Here is a 27,375-nt window from a genome sequence, read left to right as displayed (position 1 = left end):
GCACGCGCGGTGGGCGGGTGGAAGGGGCGGGGAGGGGTGTGCGCGTGCGCGCCGGGGGTGGTCGAGAGGGTCGCGCGTGCGCGACGGCAGAGTGGGCGGAGATGGGAGGCGTGCGCACGCGCGGCAGGAGTGCGTCGTAGTGAGCTGTGCGCGTGCGCTGTGGGGCGGTAAGTCCGGGTAGGGCCGGGGGTAGCGCCCGTCCCGGTATGGCCGTCTGCCGCTGCTCTGCCGGGTAAAGGCCGCCTGTGGGCCCGGCACGCGCTGGGCAGCGCTAAGAAACCGGCTGGCCGTCGGCCCCGTATCGCCTCCCGAGCGATAGGTCTGCGCTGTCAAACGAAGGTTGGGTTGCGCAGCCCCGCTGAGGGCGTGCTGCTGGCAGAGCGGCAGGCTGAGCACGGAACGGCCGCTTTGCTCCGCCTGCCCGCGCTCTGTGCGCTGCCTGCATCTCGCACTGCCGGGCTGTGTGTCGGCTCTGCGGGCAGGAGGTTTGCGGCTGTCGTCTTCCACTCCCACTGCGTCTCTGCAAGATCGGTATCTTCTGTCCTTCCCCCTTTTAACAGTGCTTTGGTGCCGGCCTCTTCTCTCTGCGGTCCGATCTGCGGGTACAGCTTGAGGCTGCCTCAAAAAAAAAGAAGACCAGGAGGGGAGCTATTACAAAAGTCTGTTTGGCAGCTGTGTTCCTGCGGCTCGTGAGCTCCTGTCATCCTCCTTTAGGAGCCCAGAGATGTATTCAGTAAATCAGACAAGGCTGGGTGCTGCAGGGTGAGCTCTGAGGAGCTGCAGATTGGTTTGCTCAGCCACACGACCTTCCGTTCCCAGAGTACGCTGAGATCTTTTAGATGCAACTTGTATGTGCAGCCGAGGCTGTTAGCACAGCATGTGGTGAGCTGAAAGGCACAAAATGCTCTTTGTGAAGAAGATCCCGATTCGTGGCCTTGGTCTGCAACTTCTCAGAGGTAATCTCCGTTAGCTTTGATTAAGGAGCCATAAATCGTGGCCAGTTCTGTACATAGGGTGGTTCATTTCTGTCTGATGTTTCTGCAACAGTCTGAAGGGAATCTGGACACAAGTCCAGCTATCACATCTCTGTCTGTTTACCCCCGCCCAAACATAAAACAAAATTGCTAAAGAATGGGTTCTACCGAGGACAATTCAGATGAAGATGCTGTTTTTCACAGGGGGCTGATTTAATAGACGTTACTTGGTGTGGTGAGTTGGAGAGAATTCTCTGCTTGTTCCTTGTAGAGATGATCTGGGCCTTACCCACTGCGTAGTGTCTGAATGACCCTCTCGGGAGCTACTTGAGCAGAAGTGGGAGCAAACCCTGTGCAGGTGGGGTGAGACAATAGTGCAGAAGGAAGGAGAGCTGTTAAGTCTTGTCTCTTTACTGGGGGACAAAATAAAAGGGCAAAAATCACCCCAATTCTAATATTGGCTTCAGAGACATTGACATTACTGCACATCTCGTAACTGAGGTTATCACCCTCTTTAGTTCACCCATATTTTCCTTGTTTGGTGTAAATTATTTCTTCATAGCACTTTTAATCCCAAGAACTGACAAAGCAGTTGCAAGTGCATTTAAAGTGCTTTAGTGCACTAAAGTGGAAAAGGAAGGGCTTCCTCCAAACCTGAAATGAAAGTGGTGTTCTTGGGGTTGTTACCAACTCTGTGTTGGCTTTCTGGTATTCAAGTTCTTTTGAGTCAACTTGGCTGAATCTCACTTAGCTTTGAGGCAAGAAGGGCGAAGCTGACCTCAGCCCAATTTTAGCTTCTAGATCAAACAAGTATCAGCTGTCTTGACAGCTTTCAGATGACCCTCTGGTGCTGTATAACTTTCAGAGTTGGTCTTTCTGTGGATACTGACTTTTCATCAGTTAGCAGGGAGACCAAAGTGCTTCGTTTGTGGCTTCCTTCTCTTCTTATGACTGCCTGAGAGGTGGCTCAGGACATCTCCAAGCTAGCTTCTGACAGCTTGATGTTGTTATTAGAACTTGATCCAATATCAGTGGAATCCCTGGAATTTTGATTTTGAAAGATATCGTTTTTTTCTCTGCCAATTTTGCCTCACTGACTTAACTCAGTTGTGTTTTTTCTTGGTGTCAGAGAAGAGCGAGCAGAGAAGCAGTCCCTCCTTCCTGCCAAGCTGTGTAAGCTCAAATCTCTTCTCCAGCACCAGGAGCTGCACTAGATTTGCCAAGCCTGAATTTGTCATTGTCACCTGAGCTCTGGAAGAACTCGGCAGATCCTCAAGGTGCTTAGCATTACCATGTCTGGTGGTGGCAGATGAAGTGAGGAATGAGATCTTCTAGCAGGTTCTCTCTGGGGTGGAAGAAGTGCTTGTGGGCAGTTTTGTGATGGGAGGGTGAGCTTTGGCCACCCCAGGGTTGGGAAAGTCTGGGTGGATGTTAACTAGGGCTCTTTTTGAAATGGGAGGCTGTCTCTTGAGAGCAGTCAGCTGGTGTAACCGTGGAAGTGTTGTTGGAAAAGAGGAAGAGTGATTTCACTCAGTGCTTCTGTTTCAGAGACTGATTAGCAGCACAGAGGAGCCCAGCAGAGCTGCCTGCAGCCTTGGACAGCACACTCATGGTCTCACGGAGTGGCCTTCAGCATGCGGCCGTCACCTCCTATGCATACAAACTCCAGTGCCTCAAGTAAGAATGCTGCTCCTCATGAGAGGTAGAGGGCCTTCATTGGACTGCAAGAGGTGTCTCTGAATGCACTGCTTACTGTGCCTGCAGAAGCCAGGTGAGGCAAATCTCCAGGGAGAGGGACAAGGCCAGACTGGACTTAGAGAAAGCGGAGAGACACTGCCTGCAGCTCAGCAGAGAGTTGGACAAGCAGTACATCGCCCTCAAGCATAGCCAGAGCAAGCTCAAGTAGGAAGGGTTCTTTTGGTTGAACTGGGAAAATGGTTTTCCTGTGGGTGCCCACTGCCTCTCCTTCCTGTACCAGTCTCCCTTTCTGAATCTCTCACTTGTTTGGACATTGTGTGAGTGGCAGAGAAGTCCCTGAAGACCCTTTAACTTTTGTGCACTTCGCTTACACTTCCAGTATCTCTCCAAACAAGTTCTTCTCTTCTGCTTTTTGTGGGGTGAGCATGAATGCCTGGACCTCACAGTAATTTGAGAATATGTTTCAGCTGCTCCCAAGCATGTTGCTTATCTGTTTCAGGGATGTTCAGACTGAAATGGAGGCGAAAGAGCTGCTTTTGCAGCAAGCTATCAACCATCAAGTGAAGCTGGAGGCTGATGCACAGTTCTTCCAGGGCAAAGAGGCCACCCTTCATGGGAGACTGAACCTCATGATAAAGGTAAGTAAAACTGCCCTGAAATGAATGTCTTCATTCCTTCAGAGGAATCAAAGCAGAAGTGGTGATGAGGCTGGATAACTTGTCTCGCTTTTGCTAGGAAGGGCAGGAGTTTATGGAGAAGTTGTGAGTCACATTCATACTACACAATTAAAATAAGGATCTTATTTGCTGGCCAGGACATTATTGAACCCTCATGTAGTCTGCTGAGAATGATTTGGCCTTTAGTGACACCTGCACTGATGGCTGAGGCTAAAATTGTGTGAAGGAGCATATAGAAGCAGAGACAAAGGTGTCCCTGTGCCTGAGATATTATCTTAGAATCATTCGAGTTGAATGGGACCTTTAAAGGTTGTCTCGTCCAACCCCCCTGCAATGAATGGGGACATCTGCAGCTAGATCTGATTGCTCAGAGCCCAGTTCTGCCTGACCTTGAATGTCTCCAAGAATGGGATATGTACCATACCTCTGGGCAACCTGTGCCAGTGTTTCACTATCCTCATTGTAAAAAAAAATATCCTTTTTTATTTTATCCAATCTAAATCTCCCCTCTTTTAGTTTGAAGCCATTTCCCCTTGTCCTGTCACAGCAGAATCTACTAAAGAGTTCCTCCCCTTCTTTCTTATAGCCCCCCTTTTAGATACTGAAAGGCCTCTGCCAAGTCTCCTCAGAGCCTCGTCTTCTCCAGGCTCCATTCAGACACTGAGCCATTGACCACCACTGTCTGAGTATGATCTTGTAACCAATTCCCTGTCCATTGAAAAGTCCACCCATCAAATCCATTTCTTTCCAATTTGGAGAGAAGTCCGGATAGATGACACAGTGGCTCTTCCCTTATCTGTTGATGTAGTTATACCATCACTGAAAGTGACTGGGTTGATCAGGGAAGACTCTTTCTTCTCAACAAACTAGCACAGACAGATAGTTTTGTGAAGCAGAGGTACAGACAAGCCTACAGGGCTGTCTAGCTCTTATTCTATAAAACCTATGCCTCTGTCTGTTGTTTGGAGAGATGAGCCAATCCCTAGCCCATGTAGCATGTATCAGCACTGTCCTGCCCAAAGTGGGATTCCTTGTGAGCAGTGCTGCGATCACATGCTGATGTGCTAGTAGTTCTGCAGCTGCCCACTGAAGGTCCGTAACTGATAAACTGAGGACCCACAACTCAAAGAGAATCTTCTCTTCTTTTACTGCAGGAGAACACACAGCTGCAAAACAAAGTCATGGAGATGGGTGAGAAACTGACCGCCTCTGAGAAGCTGGTGTTGGAGCTTCAGAAAGAGCTCAACCTCGTTGTGAAGGACAAGGTAGCCTTTGTTTCTGTGTTGTGGTTAAGTCTTCTGAAGAACTCTTCAGAAGGTTAATTTTTTTTTTTTTTTTAAATTTGGTTTATTACAGCTCAGTTGTTATGTTACCCCACCCCACTTTGAATTCTCCTGCATATTAATGACAACGTGGAAAGGAGAATTACTGTTTTAATTTAGGCCTTTCAAAGTTTGAAAGGAGGAAATTTGCAAGTAAAGAAAACTGTACAAATATGAGGTTTTCGAATGAAAATTAGATGTTCAAAAAAATTTCTTCTTAACAGGTATTGAATAAAGAGTTTGTTCTTGTTAGTATTAGTAGTTGAAGCTTCCACTCCAGTGAGGAGCATGGTGAAATGGATCTGGGAAAGAAATGAGTCAGTAGCTGGTTTGGGGAAGCCAGCCTGTCTGTAGTTAGGTATCTCTGACTTAAGAAGAAAGATGTTCTTTCCCCTCTTTCTGCACTTGAGCCATCCCACTGGTGTCAATAGGAACCCTTCTTCTGAATCTAGAGCTTTAGGACTGTGACTCCAGTGATTTTGTAGAGCTTTTGTCTCTCCACTTGGAGAGATGACAATTTCCTTGATAAGAAGTGTTTCCCTGTGCTTGTGCAGCTGGACCAGAAGGAGCCCCACAGCTCTGAGCTCCTGAACCATGGCAAATACTTTGCAGAGATTGTGCTGGAATACGAGCGGCAATGCCAGGTACAAGTGGGCAGCTCTTCTTCAATGCTGTCATGAAGCATACAGCTGTCATCTGCACATCTGTTGGGTGCTGCAGTCTGGGGCAGAGGAATGGGGCAGTGGTGAACAAAGTGTGAAGGGATGGTTTTCCTTCTTGCCTTGCTCAGCATCCTTTGGCAGGAGGCAGGGCACAGCTATGCCCCTAGTAAAGGAACCTTGCTCCCACAGCATGCAATGCTGTGTGCATGGGTTCCCCTGCTAGTTTAGGGGAGTAGCAGATTGTAAATTTCACCCTTCCTGCTACCTTGTAGCCATGGACTGTTTTATGTGGGAATCATGTAGTTCCTTATATACAGGCAGAGCACTCCAGACTCTACTGTAAGGAATTTTCTCTTGAATGGAAAGAGAAAGCTGTGCTCCTTTGGAATGCATGCCATCAGCTAAATTCTTCTACCTTTTTGTTTTTCCCTTTCTTTTTCTGTTCCCTGCTTCACAACCCCTACAAAATTACTGGGCTCTGCTAGAGAGTCAAGGTAAGCCTATCCAGGTACTTGGTGCACGCACAGTCCTGGCATTGGTGTTATGTGTGTTGTACCTCCTTCTCAGCACTGTGCTGCTGCCCAGAGCTTTGGCTCTTTGGGATGTGAGCACAGCCTCTGTCATCTTTCTCTGGTTTCTAAGCAATGTGTGTCTCTTGCATGTTTTGCATTGCTGGGTGTTCTCTGTGTTGGCTCCTGAGTGTGCAATGTCCTACGCTTATCACATTGTCTGTGTTTCCAAGTGCTTTGTGTGATTGCAGAGCATCACCAGGTAGAGAAGGTGACTTACCAAATCTCTTCAGAGGCTAAAATCTGTGCATTTGCAGCAAAGCCATTAATGGATTCAGCAGATAGTTCCTCTTGAAGCTGTAGCTGAAGGCAAACATTCTGAAGCACTATCCAATACAGCAGTGCTCCAGGTGGCACCAGAGGGCTGAAGATGCTTGGTGCTGTAATTCTGCCTAGGGCTGAGCTGTTCCAGGGTTGTTGATGCAAATGCAGCTGGATGGAGATGCCTTTGGCTTCATCCTGCCATGTGAGGCACCCAACTGGGTGCTGAATCCTGAATGCTGGCAGCCTACGTCCTCCTGTCTGCTCTTCTGTTTAGAATGGAGATTAAACAAACTGGGTTTACTTTTTTCTAGACCTGCTTAGTAATATTCATTAGTTTGTATTTGTGAAAGTTCTCTAACTCATATTCTTATGCAGCCCATTCATTTTCTGGATAGTGTAGCATATAGGATGTAATTAAATGTCAGTTCAAAGTGGATTCCTCACGCGCTCTTGCATCTGGGGTAGGATTCAGAATGTAAAGTGAAACAAGGGGGTTCCTAGATCCAGATACCTGCATGGAAGTGGCTCATTGCTCAGCGTGGTGTTCATCTGTGAGACTCTTTGCTGTGGAGTGATGACAGCACTGAGACTGGATAAACACCTGTGCTGCCTTTGGAGCTCTCTGCTCTAAGCAGGCAGGGGGACCTGTTTCATGCAGTGCTTCCCAAGGGATCAGCACCTTTTCACTTCATTTTGTTCCCTCTGCAACCTGGGAACATTCTGTCCCAGTCCTGGGAAGCTTCCCAGCTGCGTCATGGCCTGTCTCTGCCTCAGGTGCTGTGGGACCAGAATGACATGCTGCAAAGAGAGCTGGAAGAACTGCGTCTTCAGCTGCAGGACAACAGGGCTGAGAGAGGGCTGCTGGCTGGAGGTAAAATGCAGGGGTGTTTGGGGCATCTCCGTTTGTTTGGCAAGAGCAGGGTTTTGTGGTGATGGGAGTAGTGGGAGTGTAGAGTGGCTGCTCCTGGTTTTGACACTGGGCAGCCATGCAAGGGAAGAAAGGAATGATGGATGGTGAAGGAGTGAGAGAGGTGGTTCCAACATGTGAGCTTGTGACAGCAACATGAGGACTTGGCAGCTGGGAACGAGCTGGCAGAGTGCTTTCACTGTAGAGAGTGGCGAGGAAACACAATATAATTAAGTGGGATTGGAGGTTCAGGCTGAGCATTAGGAAAAAACTTCTTGGGATTGGTTGCCATATAGATGGGGGAATCTGGCTTTGGTGATAATCTTTCTCTGAGCAGGAGTTGGACTAGAGAGCCAGAGGACTAGACTCCAGCACTTCACAGAGTGTGGGGCAATCCTAAGTATCAAGCACAAGGACAGTGAACCAAAGACTGTCTTTGCAGTGCATTTTTTTCCCAATGTGCCCTTCTCCCAACCATCTGGTTCCCATTTCTGTGTGTGCAGAGATGTCAATCACAATGCAGCAGCTCCAAGAACAGCTGCAGGACCTGAAGGTGCAGCTGGAAACCAAGGTGAGTTGTGGGGGTTGGTGTCCTGAATTTTCTGCACAGCTGATAGGCGAATGGAGGTGGGAAATCTGTATTCCCATGCCCATTTTAGCAGTCAGGAAGATGCAGAGCCATCATGCGTGGGCAAAAGCTTTGTGAATGACTCTGTCACCTTGCAAAAATTTTGCATGAGTGTTGCTTCTTACGTGGAGCTAGAGATTATTTCTACTTTGCATTGTCCCTGTACAATCAGCATAAAGACCAAGAGGAGAAGCAGCAATGTGCCTCCTGAGGACATGGAAATTACCAGAGCTCTGTCTCCCTGGGCTTCCAGCACACTTTTAACCTGCTTGCACTAAGATGACAGTGTGAGCCCAGCCCTCTAGACAGCAGCAGGATAGATTATCCTGAGTTGGAAGGGACCAACGGGGATCAGTTTCCACCTTCACTTCTTTTTCGCTGAACTAGAGGTCATGCATTCTTGCTGGGTTTCTACTGCAGCAACACAACTGTAAATCCTAAACTGCCGCACAGATGACAGACAGTTCAATGAGCACAAAGCTGCTTGCAGACCTCCTACCTCCGTTGTGCTAATCCCACCCTAGGTTTTATGGTTTTTTGCAGGGAGCTGTGGAGAGCAGCAGCTCCTCACTGCCACCTCTAGGGCAAGGGACTACTCTGCAGGGTGGAGGAAGGATGTAGGAGTGTAGAGATGATGCCTCTCCTTTCTCTATGGAGTCCCAGTGCTGCAAACAAGGAGAAAGAGAGAGGTGTGCTGACAGCTGGGAAACCTGAGACCCATTGATATTTGCCTCTTAAAGGCTGCTGTGTGCAACTGATTATTGTCCTGAGTTCACTAGGGAGCAGAAATGTCTTGAGGGTGTACCCTGCTGGGAGGAACCATTAGAGTGGTTCGAGTCAGAGTTACCAAAAGAGAGAGGGGCCATCAGGAGCACAGTGCTAATGTCCAAACCCTGTTTCTTTCCAACAGGTAAACTATTATGAGGAGGAAATGGAGCTAATGAGGAAAACCTTTGAAAGGGAGAAGGACAGCAAGGAAAACGTCAAGGCTGAGATGAGCAAGGTGGAAGACCAGGAAGAAGACCTGAAAGAAACAGTTTCAAAGTACCAAGCTGTAACTGATGTCATGAAGGAGCAAAAAGGTGTGCAGAGCCTGGAGCTGGAGGAGAGGTTTGAGATGGAGCCGGCCAGGGTTGAACTTCAGCACACTGAAGGCACAGGCCATCCAAGGCAGCAGCTGAACCAGGAAGGAGAAGAGCTGAGAACACAGTGCAGGAACAGAGGGAACATCAGGTATGGTGTTCTTTTTTTGGGTCTAAGTGGGCAAGAGAGGGTGAATACATCCCCTGCCCATACCAGAATGGACCAGGGAAACTTCTTATGAGGCTGGAGAGCTGCTTCAATTCGGGAAAAAAAAATCTAGGCATTAGGGTGAGGATACAGCAGTCTGAAGTGGGACATCTGAATTCCTCTTACATGACTGCTTTTATTTGAAGACTTCAGTTTTCCCTTTGTGTTGTACAGATGTGTCAGAGGAAGTGCCCAGCAAAAACTGTACCTAACAACAGAGAGGGAAACAGGATGGTTTTTATCAGTGTTTTCATATGATATTTCTCTTTCTTGGTCCTTTAGCAAACTTGCTGCTACTTGATGATCATCACAGTCTGCTGTCTGAAAAGGAACAAAAGATGGCCTAAATTTTTCTTTTTGGCCAAAACAAACTGACTGACTTATTCCGTGAATAGGCGATCATCCTCCTTTCCTGTGCTTGTGATGCCAATTCTGCAACCTTCCTAGGGGTCAGATTGGCTTCATGAAAGGGACTAAAGAGGAAAGAATAGGAACATTGTGGAGGAAACTGTTCATGCCTACCCTGTCCTACTTCCCAGTGTACCCTACCTCTGTCCCCTGTTTCCTTTTGCCTTGCTGTCTCTTTGTGCGTCTCCACTGCCTCTTTTCAGCATCTGAGACCCCTTTCACAATATGCAGGTGGACAGCTTCTCTGTTGCTCTCTGTTATAGGGCACAGTGGTGTGGGAGCTTGCTGTAATATTTAATAAATTTTGCAACCTAAGGAAAACTGTATTGTCTCTCCAGCAAAAACGTGTTCCAGGGCTGGTTGAGCTTTTCAAGCTGTGCCTGCCATGTGTGCTATCAAATCCAGGTCAGAGAGATGTTAGTTATCTTTCAGAAAGATGCAGAGGTTGAATGTAATCAAGAGCAGTAATGGAGTGAATGTCAGGGTGAAGGCAGCTGTAGTGTAGCAGCAGCACTGTTGTGAGAGGAAGTGATTTCTCAATGGTAAAGACTGCAGGGGAGCAATGTGCCCAGAAAAGGCAGTGATGAGTCCAGAAGGAAAAGGATGCAGTGCCCTTGTGGAGGGTAAGATGTAAGAGAAGGCAAGTTAAAATGTGTGAAATGGTGGCTGTTAAGAGGGTGGAAAGAAAACAAGCTAAAACAACAAAAAACACCAGGAATGATGGAATGGATATAATGTACAAATCACAAGGCTGAGGAAGGGATGATGTAGCTGGAGAGTTGCCCTCCAGTTGGAAAGGAGCATGTACCCAAGACTCGGGGAAATAGACCAGAGACTCCTGTTGCAACCTCAGCAAAGGAATAGAGAAGAAATGAAAGGTGTTTTGATAGGCTGGTACAGATGTCTGTTGCAGCAAATGGACTGCTCAATCCAGAAGCTGGAGCCAAAGCTGAATGCACTTGTCATGGAGAAACAAAATCTTGATAGACAAGGGGCTGTGTTTGGGAAGGAAACAGAGGAAGCAAAGATAGATTTGCCTTCACCCAGCAGGGGCAGCAGGATGTGATCTGGAGGGAGGTAGAGCAACATAGCAGCACAGGGGGAAACATGACAGTCAGGCTGTCAAAATGGAGCTGCAGAGGGAGAGGAACAGACTGAAGCTGCAGCTGATGCAGTCTAAGGACATTGTGCAGTAGCTGGAAAATGATCCCCAAACCTCAAGAGAGTGGTGGGTTTGAGCTCTCAGGCAGTTTGCAGAACTGAGTGCTGTGGCAGCAAAAAAAGGCCGGATGTCTTGTGTAACACAGGGCTGCTTAACATGTTGGTCTAAGATGCTGACAGCAGCTCTGTTCTGGCTTGCTGTTCCCCACATCTTCTCCTAACTGGGGGAATGTGGTCAGAGAGCTGGGATGTGCTCACACGGCCCCGGCTGACTGTGCACTTGTCTCCTCTGCCTTGTACAGCTGTATGTGGGTGCTGGAGATTCCACAGGAAGAGCAGCATGTGAATCCTGATGTAAAACTGACTCAGAGAGTGGCTGCTGTGTGGAGCATCCTGCTAAGCAGGGGGAAGCAAACACTAGGCAGTGCACTAGTACTCCTTGCTTGCTTCGGGAGTAGAGCAAGAACTTCCCTGCTCAACTCCTCTGCCTCTCACATTAAGTGACAAAGACTGCAGTGCTGTCTTCCATGTTGAGATAGATAGGCTCTTCTCCCATGCTCGTTTCTGCAGAGGAATGTGGAGCCTGTAGTGACCTAGAGATAGCACTAACTGTTGGATAGTACTGTGCTGTTTAACACAGGGCTGACCTGCCTTTCAGCAGATGCCAGTATTTGTGGCCTCGTGGGAGGCTAACAGTACTAGAACGAGAGGAAAGACAATGAGGCTGAGACGTTTCCTTGCATATGGTCTCATAGCTAGCACCCCCAGCACTGTAAAATCACAAACAAGCTGGCTTTTCCAGACATTATTACACTCAGATGTTCTGCAGAAATCTAGGTATGTCTTGATGGGCCAGGCCAACAGGTTTGCAAACAGATTTTGGTCAGCTGGAAGCCACATAAATTCAGGGTCTTATGCTATTTGTCCTTATTCTCTTTTATTTTCCTTCCATCAAGACCTACTACTCTTTCTCTACCTTTGACAGTTCTTTGATTCTCCCTACACATTCTGCTTGAGCTATTGGATGGATATTTCTCAGAGTTCTTTAGTTCTTCCTGTCCTTATAACATGGATGGGAACAGAGAAGGATGACAGTGTAAGATGCTGTATAGTGTATAATCAAGGAAAATCGTATAAAGGAATATTGTATAATCAAGTAATATTAAGGTGTTATAATAATGAAATAAACAAGAGAGTTAGGCAAAGCAAGACAAAGAGAACAGATAGGATGCTTACCTGTATCGCGGGCTCGCTCAGGAAACTCCAGGAGTAGATCTTCAGAAGAGAGATCCTTCCCCACTGGTAGTCAGCTCTTAAATGGGTCTAGGAGAGGTGGAGCCAGGCTCCACCCCTTCCTGCAGCACAGGTGAATTGCTTTCACCTGTGCTTCCCCGGCTGACTCATTGCTCGCCTCAGGTGATTAATCAGAGGTTCAGGCCATGACTCAGCAGTTCCCATACACTCCACCCCTTCACAGCATGAACCAATGATCAGGTTGACTAAAGGGTAAGCTTTTCCTGATACAGAGACCTGCTATATCACGACGCTTATACAATTTCCATCGCGACGCATGTTGGTACAATTCAGACAAGTGACAATTGGTGAATGCTGATATTCTTTTATGGACCCGTGCTCGATGGTGTTACTGAAGGCATGTGGTCATGAGGTGCAGGTCCGTCTTATGTTCCATCAGTCCCATGTAGGCCTTCACCAGGTGCTGCACATGATCTGACTGTAACACTGGAATGCTTTGATGGCATTTCATTCCTTCTGGTGATCCTGAAGGCTCAAAGACTCATAGGGAGTAATATAGATGTTTCAGGGGTACCAGGAGGGGGAAGGTCTGCTCTCCAGGGCAAGATATAGGCTGTATTTCTATCCTGGGTCAACACTTCGGCTTGTACTGGGGCATGTCCCAGCTGCCTGTACCACACCTTCTGGCCAGATGTCTGCAGCTGCATAACTATGTCAGGCACCAAAGGAGGTGTCCTTATCTGCCATAGGGACATGATGGGGGTCCCTTTAGCAATGAAGATCGGAGTGTTGACCACAATATCAGTAGGCCATGTACCTATTACTGGAGGAACTACTGAGCCTCCCACCTCCAACAGTATCCTCCAAGGTGCAAGTAGGCCACACCACTTTGGTCCTACCTGCACCTTCCAAGGCCATTTTATTCTATGGGTGCCTGGTTCTAAATTCTCAGGGGCAGGGAGCAGAAGATTATTTTCGTTACCAATCTGGGGTCTTACCTGATAATCAGTGCCCGTAATTTGGATCCTAAGTGGGGTGGCCTATGTTGTCTGCAGCATTCTCAGGGCACTGGGTCTGCTGTCTCGGGGTCTTTCATTCAGGTCCCGCAAGGTTTTGTACAGTCTTTTCATCCACCCCTGCAGGGACTGGGAGTCTGTCTTCAGGGCAGCCTGAAGAATACCGTTATATCATTCAATGAGCCTGCCCCCGTTGGATTATATGGCAGGTGGAATTGCCATTCAATGTTGTTTTCTTCTGCCCAGCACTGTATCATTGCACCAGTAAAATGAGTCCCTTGGTCGCTCTCGATGACTTGGGGTGTCCCATAGGCAGACATCAGTTTAGTCAGTGCCTTGATGGTATATGCCTGGTTTGCTTTCAGTACTGGATAGGCCTGCAGTAGCCCACTTGCAGAGTTGACGCAGGTCAGAGCATACCTCGCCCCCAAAGACCGAGGAAGGGGCCCAATGTAATCGACCTGCCATCACTGGAGAGGATTGTGTCCTCTAGCAAGATGGGCTGTCGTTTCCGGCAATGATCTCAGGCTCATCTTAGAGCAAGCGTCACAATCCTGGCATACCTGGACGATGTCAGGTAGCTGTATGGGCAGCCCCCATGCTTTAGCAGCTGCCCACATTGTCTTCTGTCCTGCATGCCATAGCTTCTGATGTAACCAACGGGCGATGTTCTCAGATGGTGAATTCTCAATCCATCGAACTCGGGCCAGCGTGTCAGCTTCATCATTTCCCGGTGACTGTAGGGGCTGATGACCAGAAACACAGTAGACACATATAGTCCTGTGTTTGACTGTATTCCATATGTCTAACCACATGTCTTTGCCCCAGATTGGTCAGGCGTGGATAGTCCATTCCTGGGTGGCCCACTGTGCAATCCAAAGAGTGTGCCCCCGGTACACAGCCCAACTGTCTGTACAGGTATTCAGGATACCATCACTGGAGCGACCAGTGTTTCTTTTGGTGCATCACTGTGATAGGTCACTGGGCCTAGGATCTTCTGAAGTTCTTCTTTCAAGGGTGATGAAGACAGCCTGCTCCTTCGACTGAGGTAGGCGACCCATCGTGCCACTGTTTGTGCTTGGGCCACCCCTGTCTTAGGAAGGTGGGTCAGATCTTTCACCCACCCCTGAATCGGCAGAGTGGTCTTCACCATAACTTCAGCTGTCTGGGTTATTGGCTCTACTGCCTGTAATGTTGAATAGGCAGCCAATAACTGTTTTTCAGTCATACTGTATCTTTCTTCTGCTCCACGCCAGACCTGAGACCAAAAACCAATGGGGGTCCGAACAGAACTCTGGCGTTATCACAGGCCCCAACCCAAGCCATCTTGAGTAACGTGAACATCTAACTCAGCTGGGAGGGTAGGATCAAATATACCCAATGCCTGGGCTTGTTTAACTGCCAGTTTTGCCTGTTGGAAAGCATCCTGTTCTGTTTTCCCCCAGTCCCACAGCTGCCCCTTTTTTGTGAGTCTGTACAGCGGCCTTAGCAGCTGCGCTAGGTGAGGTATAAAGGAACACCAGTAACTCAGTATACCTAGAAACTCTTGCAGCTGCTTCGATGCTGTAGGGACTGGGAACGCCTGAACCTTATCTATGACAGCACTGGGGAGTACTTTGGTCTTTCCTGACCAAACCACCCCCAGGAATTTTACAGACAGGCCCAGACCTTGCACCTTTTGGGGATTTATAGCCCATCCCCTCTGTTGTAAATAGGCAGTTAATGAATCTGCCGCCTGCCCTACTGCCTCCAGTGAGTTGGATGTCAGCAGGAGATCATCAATATAATGATACAGGTTAACATCATCAGGTTTTTTCCAATCAGCCAGGTCATGCGCCACTAGATTGTGACAATACATTGATGAATGCACGTACCCTTGTGGCAGGACCTGAAAGGTCCACTACCTGCCTCCCCACGTAAACGCAAATTGGTCTTGCGATTCCTCAGCAATTGGGATACTGAAGAACGCATTTGCTAAATCTAGGACACAATGATAGGTTTTTATCTCCTACTCAATGTATCCATTATGGAGGCTATATTGGGTACAGCCGCATGAATAGGCAGCATGACCTTATTTAATTCTCTGTAATCTACTGTCATTCTCCACCTGCCATCCGACTTTCGCACTGGCCATATGGGAGAATTATATGGGCTGTGTGCAGGTCTTATAATGCCCACTTTTTCTAATTCCTGCACCCTTCTCGATATTTCATCTTGCCCACCTGGGAGTCTATACTGCCTTACATTAGTAATCCGGCGCGGTTTCGGCAGGCAAATAGGCCCACGTTTCGCGTGGCCTCTTAATATTGTCTGCACCACCCGGATACTGATACATCTCTGTCGAAGTCTGAACTCTCCCACAGTTGTCTGGAGAGCCAGACCCCATAGAATATCTATGCCCAAAATGTACTCCTGGACTGGGGCAATAGACACCTTATACTGCTGGGGTGGGAGACGCCCAAACCCCAGTTTCAACCATGTTTGGGTGACAGGAATAGTCTGTCCCCCAAAACCACCAATCATCACTCTGTCCCCATCAAATTTGTTTGGATCTCCGTAAATAATTGATGTTTCTGCTCCAGTGTCCACTAATGCCATGTCTCTTTGAATATTTTTTTGGGACCAGTAAATCGTTAATTCTACATAGGGCCTCCGATCCCGTCTGGAGGCCCTAGGGGAACTAACATCCTTCATCACACCATGAATTGAGCTATGGCCAATTCTTTTGTTTCTGGTGTCTCAGGCATTGTAGCCCAAGACACCTGAGGTGGCTTTTTTTTTTTTCTATTAGGAACAATGAAATCTTTTAAATTCCATGTCGTTGTTGGCATCCTCTCTATAACCCTTACTCTTGGTTTCTTAGGGTAGGTCTGAAATTTTTGGTTGTCCTTTAGTTGTCTCCAAAGTTGGAGAAGGATATGGTTGGGCTGATGGTCAATCTTAGCAAATTGGACCCCAGCCTGAATTAAATCATTGAACATTTGTTTTCGGGAGACCCTTATGGGTCCCAATTGAGGAGCTCAAGTGGCCGGCATTCTGGTTTTAGTCACCAGCAAGACCTCAGCTTCTTCTAATGTCCGAATATTGCGCCTATTCCTCAGGCATTCTGTTTCTCCTAGGTCAGCCACTAACTGTGCAGCCTGCTGGACTACTGCTTCTGAGGCCACTAGGGGATTTAATAAAGTACCGTACATATGGGAGGGAGCTTGTTGTAGAATTAGGTCTCTCACCCCTGCTGAGAATTTGACCATATCAGGGCCATCAAATGTGTCTTCATAAATTGCTTCCCTTACACCTAGTTCACGGATATAATTTTGAAGGTCCTCTATGGAGGACCACATCCCTGTATGTAAAGGAATATCAGATTTATTGGGCCATACCATATGGCAGGCTGCCATTAACCATTCTATTATAGAATGGTTTTCATCAATATATTGATTACCTGCATATAACCTCTGCTTGAGAGCAGGATGGACAGTCATAGTGGCCAATTTGGCTATTTCCAGGCCATTCACCAAAACACTTTCTGCCCCAGAATCCCACAGTCTGGCACACTTTCTCTAGGTTTCTGCCTAAATCACTGTACTAAGTCCATCAGTTCTGTTGCCGTGCACGGCTGGGCTGTTACACGCAAGTGAGTCTGGGCGGGGGGCCAGTGATCAGGTGGCATCCCTGCTGGTCTGTCCTGTACTTTTGTTTTTTTGAGTTATAACAGGATGGACTTCTAGTGCATCTGTCAAAATCGGAGATTCGAGATCTGATTTAGATTTTTTATTTTCCTGATCAGCACAGTCTGTTGATTCAGGAGCCTGGTCATTGTTTATTGAGATGTCATGAACTTGACTTATCGGAAGGTGTAGAGTTTTTTTTCCTGTTAATATGCCAAGATCCTGTTCTAACTTTTCAATATGATCTTTCAAAAGTTCGTTTTCATTCATTAAAGTATTATTCCTCATTTCAGCATTATTTAAAGCATTTAATAGTGTCCATGCCACTGTAGAAGCAGCTAATTGCCTTTCTCTTGTGACTAATATATCTTTGCCTAGTCCCTGAAAATAATCTGCCAGGCAATATGGGGAGATGTTTCCCACAACACGTAGGGGACCCCATTTTCCATGATAACTGCCAGTTCATAATAAGGAGACCCCACAAATCCTAGGATCTGCCCTAGAATCATTTTATCTAGGAGGGTAGTATTCTCCCCCTTGAACTATTTGTAGAAATTCCAGAGAAAGGACATGATGTAAATTTTAGTATATTCAGCTTGCCTGCCTGGCTCACCAAGTGTATAATCAAAGAATATTAAGATAGTGTATAATCAAGGAAAATTGTATAAAGAAATATTGTATAATCAAGTAATATTAAGGTGTTATAATAATGAAATAAACAAAAGAGTTAGGCAAAGCAAGACAAAGAGAACAGATAGGATGCTTACCCGTATCCTGAGCTCGCTCAGGAAATTCCAGCGGAGTGGATCTTCAGAAGAGAGATCCTTCCCCACTGGTAGTCAGCTCTTAAATGGGTCTAGGAGAGGTGGAGCCAGGCTCCACCCCTTCCTGCAGCACAGGTGAATTGCTTTCACCTGTGCTCCCAGGACTGACTCATTGCTTGCCTCAGGTGATTAATCAGAGGTTCAGGCCATGACTCAGCAGTTCCCATACAGATGCCAATATGCTTTTATATGGTTTTTGTGTGATTTTTCTCATTTCTCTCTCTTTCCCTGTAGGGGAGAGCAGGGCTGGCTTCTGGAGGAGAACAGCTTGCTCAAAAGTCAACCTGGGAGACTCCAGAAAGAGCTGAGGGAGGCTAAGGAGAAGTGCAGCAGACATGACGAGTAAGAGAGGAGCCAGCTGTGGGAAGGCTGGCAAATGGGTAGCTAGCTAATACTTGTGAAAGAGACTGCTGCTCAGATATATTTACCCAATTTCAGCTGTCCCAAGCTGCCTTTTGTTTGCTCGTTTCCATAAGCCAGCACTCTCACCCCCTTCGCTTCATGCAAAAGCAGCTAATGCTGGATCAGACTTGGCCAAAGGCTGGGGAAGGCCAGAGGACAGCATTCAGAGATGCATTTGGAGAAGACACTGGGGGCAGAGGTGTGCTGAGTGTGGAAAGTATGAGATTTTTGTTTACACAAACATTTTTATCAGTGGCCAACCGCTGCCTTTGTAAGCTCGGGATAGATACTGGTGTTTCTCGCTCAATCATAAATCAGGGAGCCAGGCTTCCCCACTGTACTTCATACTCTGATTTTTAGGTCTCTAACACTTTTTGTAAGACCTCTCTGCCCTGAGCTGAAACACCCACTCTGGAATCAGTTCAGGACCACGTCTGTTTTGGCCTGGTTTGTCTCCTTTTGCAGACCAAAATCAGCTGCCTGGGTCCCCAAAACAGGGGCTGTGTTTGCTGCTTTCTGTTATGAAGCTAATCATATCCCTCTCCCTGACAGGAAACACATGAGCAAGTTGAGCAGAGAGAAGGTAGAAAAGCTGGCTGTAGCAGTAAAGTCGAAGAAGTCGGTAAGAAGCCATTAACACTAACTGACAAACTCTTGGATGTGGGGTTTAGGAGGACAAAGACTGCATGGGCCTATAGGGGAAGATGCAGATGTCTTATCTCAAGTAACCAAATTAACCTTACTTGAAAGAAACTGCTTTGTTTTATAACTATATGAAGGAGGGAAAATATATGTGACAAGAGCCTGTGAAGGTCTTTGCAGAAGAGAAAGATGGTACTTAAATCTCTGAAAAGATTAGTTTTAAGCACTTGCACTCATTCCCTGAGTTCCTGCTCATTCCCAGTCTCAAACACTCATGCTCCCAAGTCTGTGAACAAGTGGGTGCAAAAGGCTTGGTCAGAATACTTGCGTGATTGAGGGTGGCAGGTTTTCAAGTCCTCACCCTGTTTCTAGGACTCTTCCTGGCTAATAATTGCAAGCTGTTCTCTGGAAATATCTTTTTCACTGTTTGGGTCTGTAATGGTGTAGTGCTGTAATGTGATGAAAAGTACAGCAATAATAGCAGGGTGGCACAATCCTAGCCTGCAGTAAAAGAGAACAAGCCCAAATGCAGCAGCCATGGATGCGGAAATAAAGGAATAAAAAAAATCTTCTAACCTTTGGAAAGCTTCCAGCAGGCAGAGGTCTCCAGCATGGTCACTTTACTTTCACTGCTGGCCTTTAAATGAGGTCTGGGAAGGGGTGGATCCTGGCTCCACCACTTTCGGTCACTCACGAGTATTGCATGCACCTGAGCCCTGGGTTGGCCCTGCCTTCCCACCAGGTGCTCAGTCACTGCTTCAAGCCCTGACTTAGCATTTCCACTACATAGGCCATCATCTGCAACAGGGTGGTCCTTTCCTGACCCTTGCTGAGGTCAGCTTCCATAAGCCTTAGGCCCAGGTACACTGCACGCTTTTCCTCCATTTGAAGAAAGCTATGTCTGTTACCTGTTTTCCTGAGAAGCTAACAGGAATGAGGGAAGTGTGAGATGTATGCTGGGAGATAGGTAGTAGATGCAGGCTTCCTGCTGACACGTTAACCACAGAAACTGCACCTTGCTCAGCATTGCTACTGAGAGTGTGATGTCCTGGGAATGTCAAGGGGATGGTGCCCTTTGGTGTTGATAGAAGTTGCAGCCCTTCTTCCATTATGATAGCCCACTCATACTGCACTGATGCCAATCTTAATATTTCTGTTACATGGCTCTACTGTCAGTCCCTAGAACCCCCTCTCTTCCTTTTCCAGCAACCTCTTCCAGGGTTGTAATCTGTATAGGTTTTCCTAAGTATAAGGTTGTTCTTGGCTTCAGGGCTTGGTTCAGGCTGGAAAATGAGTTCTGGGTGCACCTAGACTTGTTCTGGGTGCACACAAGGCCCTGTGGTGACAGCAGTGTTCCTACGTAGAGATCCAGCAGTTTCTGTTTGTGCATGATTTTATTTTATTTTATTTACAGAGTGGAAAGAGCAATGTGGAGAATTCCCAGACGAACATCAAGGTGAGTAAGCTGAGCCATGAGCTCCTGGAGCATGAGGCCAGCCGCAGCGCCAGCACTGGGTCCACCCAGCTGCAGAACCAGAGGCTCATGGAAGTACAAGGAGTGGAGATGGTCCTGAAACCAGAGCACTGCCAGCAGCATGCAGTGTGTTGGTCAGAGATGGAGCTGCTCCAGCAGCAGCTTGAGGCATCGCAAGAGGAAGTAAGTGCTGTTTGGTCATTGACAAGGTAGCATGCAGCTGAGTGGTCCTTGTGATGTTGGTGTTTCCCCACTTAGGGCTGTATTGAACACCTTCCCCAGACAGAAAAGACTGTCTTCTGAGGGCTACAAAGAGTCACCCTTCTGCAGCTCCCAGCACTGTCAATCTGTGGCTTTGCAGGCTGCCTTTTAAGCACCACTGTCTACTCATCTGCTGTGGCCATGATGACATGAGACCTGGGGTCTGAGTGTGCTGCTTAAGCCCTCCCTTTATGTGCAGCACACTTCAACCTGTCCTATTGCTGGCACAATGCTGTAACTGGCAACCTTTCTCTGTTGCAGCTCTTTGAAGCCAAAGCAAGCCTGAGTCTGGCTCAGACTCAGCATGCACTGCAGCTGCAGCAGGCCAAGGCACAGCTGAACAATGTGGTGCCAAGGAAACAGTTTGAAGAGCTGCAAGCCAGCTTGAGAGAGGAACAGTGCAAGGTTCAGCAGCTCCAGGCAAACCTCCAGCAGCAGGCTGAGCAGGCATGCAGGCAGCTGGTCAGGACCCAGGTAAGCAGGGAGCTGCAGGAGCTCTGTCAAGGGTACCAGAGAGGGAGCACTACCAGCCTAGAATGGAGCTGTGGTCAAGGGCACCAGAGAACTGGGTGGAAAACTCTGTACCTGAAAGATGCAATTGATCTTCAAATTCCAGCTGCAGTTTTCATTCCTCATGAATTTTGTCACCACCCTGTGCTTGATCAGGAGTACACTCCACTTCTATTCATCTACCTCAGACCAGATACCTTGTACCTAGAGGGCAGGAACCGTTCAGGGAGACACTTTGTGTTGGCTTAGGCTGTGGAAAGAAAGCTTGAGTCCTCTACATGGACACGCACAGAGTAGGCTGGCTTTAAATGTAGGGCACCAAGTCAACAAGGTGTTGAGTTTTAAAACAGACTGGTGCTGAACTAGGGAAGGTGGTGCTGGTCTTAAGCTCTCCCCACCCGGCTTTTTGCATCTTTCAAGAACTCCACTGCTCCCCCATTCACACTTCAGGGAGTGTGCTTGGGACCTGGTGGGATGTACACATTACCCAGGACAGCCCAACATAACATCAGGCTTTTGTTTCCTGCTGAAGAAAGAACATGAGCGCCTGTTGCAGGCAGCTGTAGAGCAGGCAGAGGGGTTGCAGTGTGACCTGAGGAGTGCTGAAGCTGCGCTTGCAGACAGGGCAGCTCGCCTCAAGGATGCACAGGTGAGTGCAGGAGGTGCTGGTGCCACTTTTCTCTACTGGGCTGGAACTTCTGTGGAGGGATGCTGAACCTTAAAGCCTCCTGTCTGTACCACAGGCCCAACTCTCCAGGAACAAACTGCTGATTAAAGACCTCCGTGAAGAAAACAGAGGGTTTGCAGTGGCCCTGCAGGCAGCTGAACTGAAGCAAATGAGCACTGAGAAGAAGAACCACATGCTGGAGGAGCAGGCCTTGGCCTTGAAGAAGCTTATTGAAAAAATCACACCAGCATCTCTGAGTGTATGATGGAGCACTGCTGTGTCAGCCTTGCTCCTGAGCCTGGCTGAGGTTTGTCAGGTATGAAAGGAGAAATCTGGCTGGGTAATTGGCTTTGTCCTCCCTAATCTTGCCAGGATTTCCCTGGGTAGAAAGTAGAAAATGGAGATGCTAGTCCTTCAAGGGAACTAGTCCTGTGGGTAGTTTAATTTTCTTATTATAAACACCATCTTTGGTGCTGGTCCCAGTGGCAGTGTGTGCTGTTGTCTCAGGGCAGCCATTCCCCAGGAGCTGCCTGTACCTGGAAAGCCAGGGCAGAGGAGGCTACAGGTTCCTGCATTTGGTGTACTCTGAGCAGAAAGCTGTATTCTGTATTGTGGCATCAGTACTTCCTGCCATCTCCAGCCTCCTCTGAATTTCATGCGTCTCCTACAACTATTGTAGAACTTTTTTTTTTTCTCCCCTTCCCTACAGTTCCTCTTGGGCTCTAGGAGACTGTGAGCCTGAAGTTTCCTAAAGCCTGAGCCTAGGATCCAAACTAACCTGTTGGTGGATTGTTGCCTCTGCCATAAGCAGATCAGAGCACCTGAGGGAAGAATCCTCTTCAGATTTGAATCTCCAAGGCTTGGAGCAGGGCTGGTGTCCCCTGTGCAGCACCATACTTCAGCAAGCTGTCCTTACTGCACTTCCTCAGGGAGAGAAGGAAGCATAGTAAGTAAAGCGCAGCATTTTGCCTTCCTTGTAAAGTCTTCACAAACTGGCAATGAGTACTTCTCTTGCTAAAATAAGCTTTCTAAGATGCCACAAAGCCAAACATTCGCATGAGCAAATAACAGATTATTGATAAGCCCAGGGTGTTACTGTCTGTACATCATTGTCATTACACCCTTGCCTTGCTCTGTGCCAGGCTGTGAAAGGACTCCTGTTATTCTCAAGGGACTGTGGTGGCTGCTGCAGGAGAAAGACTAAACAAGCCTGACTGCAACAGAGAGGTAACGCAGAGGCTGACAGTCAATACAGGCAAAAGGGCTTCAACACAGATCAAGCTGTTGTTGGCATGAAAATAAGTGGGGATAAATTGGCTCTTAACTCCTAGCCTGGCAGTGCAGGGATGTTCTCCAGCCATGCTTCTATAAGGGACAGGACAGGGACAACACCAGGAGAGAGCTGACTGAGGAGGCCTCAGGACTGGGGGTGATTTTTCTGTTGTGGTGGAAGACGGCAGAGACTTTTCCTGTCTTGGGCCAGCCCTAAAGAGTAGGGCTACTGGGGAAGCTGGTAAGGATAAAAGGCCACACAGGGTGGCAAACCACAAGCTAGGGTTAGCTCAGGGGTGTTCCCTGCCTGAGGCTGGGAACAGGAGTGCAAAAACTGCTTGGGCACTTCTCTGCTTGCGTTCTTCCTTAAGATACTGCTTTTTTTTTTTTTTTTTTTGCTTTTGTCAGATGGGCATCAGGCCAGGAAAGGCTGTGGTCTTACCTGGAGCTTATGCTTTTGGGAGTACTGTCTCTCAGCCACCATTGAAGGTGAGCAGCTCCACTAAGAAAACCATGGGGAAAGCAACTTCTCAGTCTCATCAGTTTTGTGCTAACAAAACTTTTAGAACCTTCTGCTCCATCTCCCACCCCTCCTCCAAATAGTGACGGTGCTTTGGGGAAAAGTGTCTCCACAGAGAAACCTGAAGTACAGCACAAGCATGCTGGGAGAAACCTGGGCTAGACCTGTGACCCAGGCTGCAGTGCTTGTTCACTCACCAGCTTAAAAAAACCACATTCATATGCTTCTGATGGGAGGCAAAGCTTTGTGTCTAGCCTCAGAAAGAAACTCTTGGAGCTGACCTGATGGTTGAAGTTCTGTGAGACACCTAATGACCACCTGAGCATCACCCTGCACAGTCAAGCTGAGTTGAACAAAAGAGCCAGGTCAGAGAGCTTTTAATGAACAGAACAGAGACTCTTGAAGAGCTATTAACATTGAAAGCTGAAGCAGTTTTTTAATTTGGCAGCTATGGAACTCTCCCAGCTGGTCAGTCTCTTACTTCCTAAGGCACAAAGAACTGCTCCAAGCAAAACTGCATTCACAAACCCTGCTTGTAGCTGTGGGGCTTACAAACATCGCTCCACCCACTGCAGGACTCTCAGGCTTACTGTGTTACTGCTACGCACCCTTTGGTCATGAAGTGCTGGCCAATATGGTTTGCATACTTCATAAGCTTGGAGCTGATATTCATGTCAAGCTGTTACGAGGAGTTGGAGGGTGCTTTGAAATACTGAGGTGGCTGAAGTCCTGCACACACCAGGGTTCTCTTTCCATTGCACACTCCACCAAGCAAAGGCTGTCCCTCCTGTCCTGCACGCTTATGACAGAATGTGCTCCAGGACTCCTTGTCTGATCAACTGCTCACATTTCCAGCGAGGCAAGAAGTGCTGCACAAAAACAGACAGATTTTCCCTGAAAGACAGGCAGACTGGATTTGTTATTACACAGCAAATTCTGCTACATCAGGCAGGGCTGAAGTGCAGTCCTGGTGCACGCAGTCAGCTTGCAGCACACACAAGGGAGCCACACATGGGGGAACTGTGACATGCTGTGAAACTGGGATGAGCAGGGCTATGTCACAAGAGTGGAAGGGAAGGAAAAGAACAGGAGAGGATTTAAAAACCTTGTTTTCATGTCACAGATACCTGGCTGTTCTTCTTCAACAAGACAGTGGTGCCATCATCGATCTCAAATTCTCCATAGTCTCTCAAACACCGCACCTGTGAAGCAGAAGGGTAGCTGTGTCTGCTGTGTCACCTCCCACAGAAAATGTCACACAGAGACTATCAGACATCACTGCCAACGTAAGAGTTATGGAGCATGTGTTTGAAGTATGGACATATTCTTACCCACCTCAGACCCCATAGTCTGAGGGCCCTGCCTGATGTTCTCTTCATGCCTCTGCCTGCAACAAGAGGCACCAGTGGGCAGAGCAGGCACTCCAGAGATAAGGGAAAGAGCAGCACTGCACAACAGCAGCATTTCTAGAACCCCCTCATGTGGCAGAAAACAGTCTGTTAACAGTGAAACAGTTACAAAGAGCAGGCTGGTTGCCTCTATGTTTTCTTTCTAAGAGAACACAGCACTTCAGCTACTGACTCTGAAATCATTTTCTACTTGCTTTTGTTTTGTTGTATCAATGGCATAAAACATTTCATAGTCTGATCTATGAAAATCTATTCAAAACGATGACAAGAAAGCACCAACACCTTGTTAACAGTGCTTAAGCGAGAACAAGTTTTCTAATTGATCTGAAGAGGTCTTTAGAAGAATAATTAAATTTCTACCAATTAAATGCTGCAAGAGCTTTTCACTGCCATTTCGACCACTCACCACTACTACACACATTTCCTGCAGACCAGTTATGCATTTGTCAGCATACTTTGTTCACAGGCAGAAGCCAGCACTCATGCACTTACTTCGATGTACAGGCTTTTGGGAGGCTTTATGTCCTGTGTAAGGTCCAGTCCCTCCTCTCCTCCCACTGACCTCATGTAGGTAGCCAGGGACTTCTTGTACCGATTGAACCACTCCACCTGCAGATGCCAACAGCAGTCCCTCAGGCAGAGCTACACAGCTCATGCTGAAGGACACATTCCTGAAGGATGTGATCTGGTTTGTTTGTGCTGTCAGAGCTCTCCTTTGAGTACGAGTTCTTCTACAGGGAAAAAAAAAAAACTGGGCACAGGGCAGTCTGGATTTGGGCTAGCAAACATGCTGACAACACTACAAGCAGCTCTGTGCTTCAGTCTAGGGACAGCATTTGAGAGCAGCATGTGGAGACTAGGATGGTCAGATCAGATGACCTTATTGATCTTTCCAACCTTTATGATTCTATGAACAAAGTTCTGTGGGCTGCAAGTCTGATCTGATGAAGGCGATGATCCTTGAAGTGGTCATGCATTACTGGTACTTATCATGCATTTGGGATTGCATCCTTCAGGCACAAAGAAACAAACTGGTATTTACAGTAAGGCACATCAAGTGTCTTAAGTTCATAGTGGAGGAGAAAGAAGTTATGCTGTCCTGACTGTACTAAAAAATCATTTGGGAGGAGTAAGGGAACACTGAGAGGGAAAGAGGGGAACAGTTGAAAAGCAGGCTGACTCACTTCCTCGGCTGCCATGTGGAACTGGATGGCGTTGGGCAGGACACTTCCATACTCCCACCGGAGCGCCCGGATCCGCAGCAGCCGGTCGTACCTGGGGGGACACGAGTGGCAAACACGGCGTCTTTGCTGACGCAGCGTCGGTTTGCCCTCGCAGCATAGGGAAAAAGCTCTGCTTAGGGCACTCTCCTTCCTTTGAAGGATGCCGTTTTTGACCAGTTTATTAGTTAGAACTTTTCGAATAGAGGAGGAAGCCGGGGGGCGGTGCAGGCTGGGGCCCAAGCACGCAGCACTCACAGGTAAGCCACGATGCAGCGCTGGTTGCGGAGCAGGCAACAGTGCCGAAACCGGATGAGGAAAATCAAATCCGTCCGGCCCGACTTCGCTTCGGACCTGGCGGACGAGGACCCGGTTACAGGGCGGCGTTACGGGGCTCCGCGGCCCCGCCCCCCCCAGGCCCCACCGCGGCACTCACACATCCGCCTGGTTCCGCTCGTACAGCGTCCGCATCTCCTCCAGCGTCTGCCGCAGCTCCTCCGCCTGCAGCACCGCACACGCCCGGTGAGAACGGGCCGTCCTCGGTTCGCCCCTCGCCCCGCTCCCACCGCACTCACCCGGAAGGGCGGCAGCCGCCCGCCCGCAGCGCTCTGCAGCTCCCGCACCAGCCCGACCGCCCGCTCCCCCGCCATGCCGCCGTGCCGCGCGCGCGGGAAACTTGGCCGCCCCGCAGCCAATGGGAGCCGAGGGGCGGGGCCAGGAGGGGGGGCGCGGCTCCCGGGAACGGGGCTGCGGGGCGGGAAGGGGCGGGGGGTCCGAGGCTGGGAGCGGGGCTGTGCGGGAAGGCGCGGTGAAAAAGGGCAATTAAGTAAATCTACATATATATTAAACAGTCACTTTGAATTGCCTTTTTGACACGCGTTTTTGAATTGAGTTTTTAAATTGCGCTTTGAAATGCACTTTATAATTGGAACAAATGCAGTCGGCGTTTAAAATTGGACCAAATGCGATAAGCAGTGTAACGTTTAGATAAGAAAGCTGCACCTGTTTTCATTGCTCTTCTGTACGGCTTTCCCGAGGCTGGCCTCTCCCCCAGCCCACCCCGCTCCCGCTGCCTTTGGTCCCCATCCCATCCCCGGGTGCTGCCCAAACCCGAGGCAATGGGGGATGAGGAAGCGGGGGCTCCTGCAGGTGGGCGGGACATCCGGCAGCCCGAGGCCGGGCACCCAGCCCTGCCCTGCCGTGGGCATTTACTGCCAGAGGTGTGACTCTGGGTCTCCACGTTGGCACCATTGGGCGCACACAGGCAGTGCTGGTGCTTCAGGAACCCGTCCTGCTGAGCTGGAAAGGATCGCAGTGATCAGCATCCTTCCCCACTTCCATCCATCCCCCATTACATTCATCCCCAGTTCCATCGGTTCCCAGTTTGACCATCCCCAGTTCCATCCATCCCCAGTTCCAGCTGCAGGGAGCCACTGGGTACAGGAGCCATGAGCAGGGGTGGTGGTTTGGGGGCAGATTTTTGCCAGATTAGAAGACATAAAGATAGACAAAATGAATGAAGAATTTACAAACATCTATATTTCGTGTTAGGAAATGTGATAAAATTAGGAAAACGGCTGGAGACACTGATTTGTACAACTCTGGGCTACTTCAGGCAATGAGAGGTTTACATAGCACGGGTTTAACAAGATAAAGCTCTCCCACGAAGCACACGG

At 48.4% G+C, this 27,375-nt stretch overlaps 2 protein-coding genes and 1 pseudogene across 11 annotated transcripts; 1 reads left to right on the top strand and 2 right to left on the bottom strand.

The window, feature by feature from the left end:
- The first annotated feature begins 88 nt into the window (after positions 1-88).
- On the top strand, positions 89-24,851 carry NINL (ninein like). 9 transcript variants are annotated; one of them, XM_090134920.1, is made up of 21 exons: positions 93-167; positions 561-956; positions 2,104-2,251; positions 2,523-2,651; positions 2,739-2,876; positions 3,172-3,310; positions 4,504-4,614; positions 5,226-5,315; positions 6,941-7,037; positions 7,577-7,644; positions 8,612-8,934; positions 17,557-17,664; positions 18,277-18,346; positions 19,781-20,023; positions 20,363-20,575; positions 21,144-21,260; positions 21,355-21,594; positions 21,988-22,224; positions 22,421-22,505; positions 22,959-23,039; positions 24,194-24,851. In XM_090134920.1, exons 4-17 carry the CDS (start codon positions 2,584-2,586, stop codon positions 21,541-21,543), a joined length of 1,974 nt encoding a protein of 657 aa, XP_089991046.1. In that variant the 5' UTR covers positions 93-167; positions 561-956; positions 2,104-2,251; positions 2,523-2,583; the 3' UTR covers positions 21,544-21,594; positions 21,988-22,224; positions 22,421-22,505; positions 22,959-23,039; positions 24,194-24,851. The 9 variants fall into 9 exon arrangements, with proteins under 9 accessions (XP_089991047.1, XP_089991046.1, XP_089991048.1 ...); XM_090134921.1 differs by lacking the exon at positions 561-956 and having other exon boundaries at positions 89-167; XM_090134922.1 differs by lacking the exons at positions 93-167; positions 561-956 and adding an exon at positions 174-531.
- On the bottom strand, positions 13,659-16,415 carry LOC149918865 (uncharacterized; annotated as a pseudogene).
- On the bottom strand, positions 22,063-26,397 carry GINS1 (GINS complex subunit 1). 2 transcript variants are annotated; one of them, XR_004167481.2, is made up of 8 exons: positions 26,275-26,397; positions 26,136-26,200; positions 25,958-26,053; positions 25,664-25,754; positions 24,972-25,088; positions 24,198-24,272; positions 23,679-23,939; positions 22,063-22,193 (listed from the first exon to the last, which is right to left on the bottom strand). XR_004167481.2 is itself a non-coding variant. In XM_031597259.2 (7 exons), exons 1-7 carry the CDS (start codon positions 26,347-26,349, stop codon positions 23,871-23,873), a joined length of 588 nt encoding a protein of 195 aa, XP_031453119.1. In that variant the 5' UTR covers positions 26,350-26,397; the 3' UTR covers positions 23,481-23,870. The 2 variants fall into 2 exon arrangements, 1 of the variants encoding a protein (XP_031453119.1); XM_031597259.2 differs by lacking the exon at positions 22,063-22,193 and having other exon boundaries at positions 23,481-23,939.
- Positions 26,398-27,375: the final 978 nt, after the last annotated feature.

Source organism: Phasianus colchicus, chromosome 2 (genome assembly GCF_987193195.1).
Source record: "Phasianus colchicus chromosome 2, bPhaCol1.hap1.1, whole genome shotgun sequence".
NCBI lineage: Eukaryota > Metazoa > Chordata > Aves > Galliformes > Phasianidae > Phasianus > Phasianus colchicus.
Note: the sequence above shows the minus strand (reverse complement) of the source record. Positions and strands in the feature narration are given on the sequence as shown.

Excerpts from the sequence above, each read along its gene's own strand:
- NINL (XM_090134921.1), top strand. The coding sequence starts at position 2,584 with ATGGTCTCACGGAGTGGCCTTCAGCATGCGGCCGTCACCTCCTATGCA. Across the intron at positions 5,316-6,940 it reads AATACGAGCGGCAATGCCAG|GTGCTGTGGGACCAGAATGA; the intron begins GTACAAGTGGGC and ends TCTCTGCCTCAG. Across the intron at positions 7,645-8,611 it reads AGGTGCAGCTGGAAACCAAG|GTAAACTATTATGAGGAGGA; the intron begins GTGAGTTGTGGG and ends TCTTTCCAACAG.
- GINS1 (XM_031597259.2), bottom strand. The coding sequence starts at position 26,349 with ATGGCGGGGGAGCGGGCGGTCGGGCTGGTGCGGGAGCTGCAGAGCGCT. Across the intron at positions 24,273-24,971 it reads CCAAAAGCCTGTACATCGAA|GTGCGGTGTTTGAGAGACTA; the intron begins GTAAGTGCATGA and ends TCTGCTTCACAG. Across the intron at positions 23,940-24,197 it reads TGTTGAAGAAGAACAGCCAG|CACTTCTTGCCTCGCTGGAA; the intron begins GTATCTGTGACA and ends GTTTTTGTGCAG.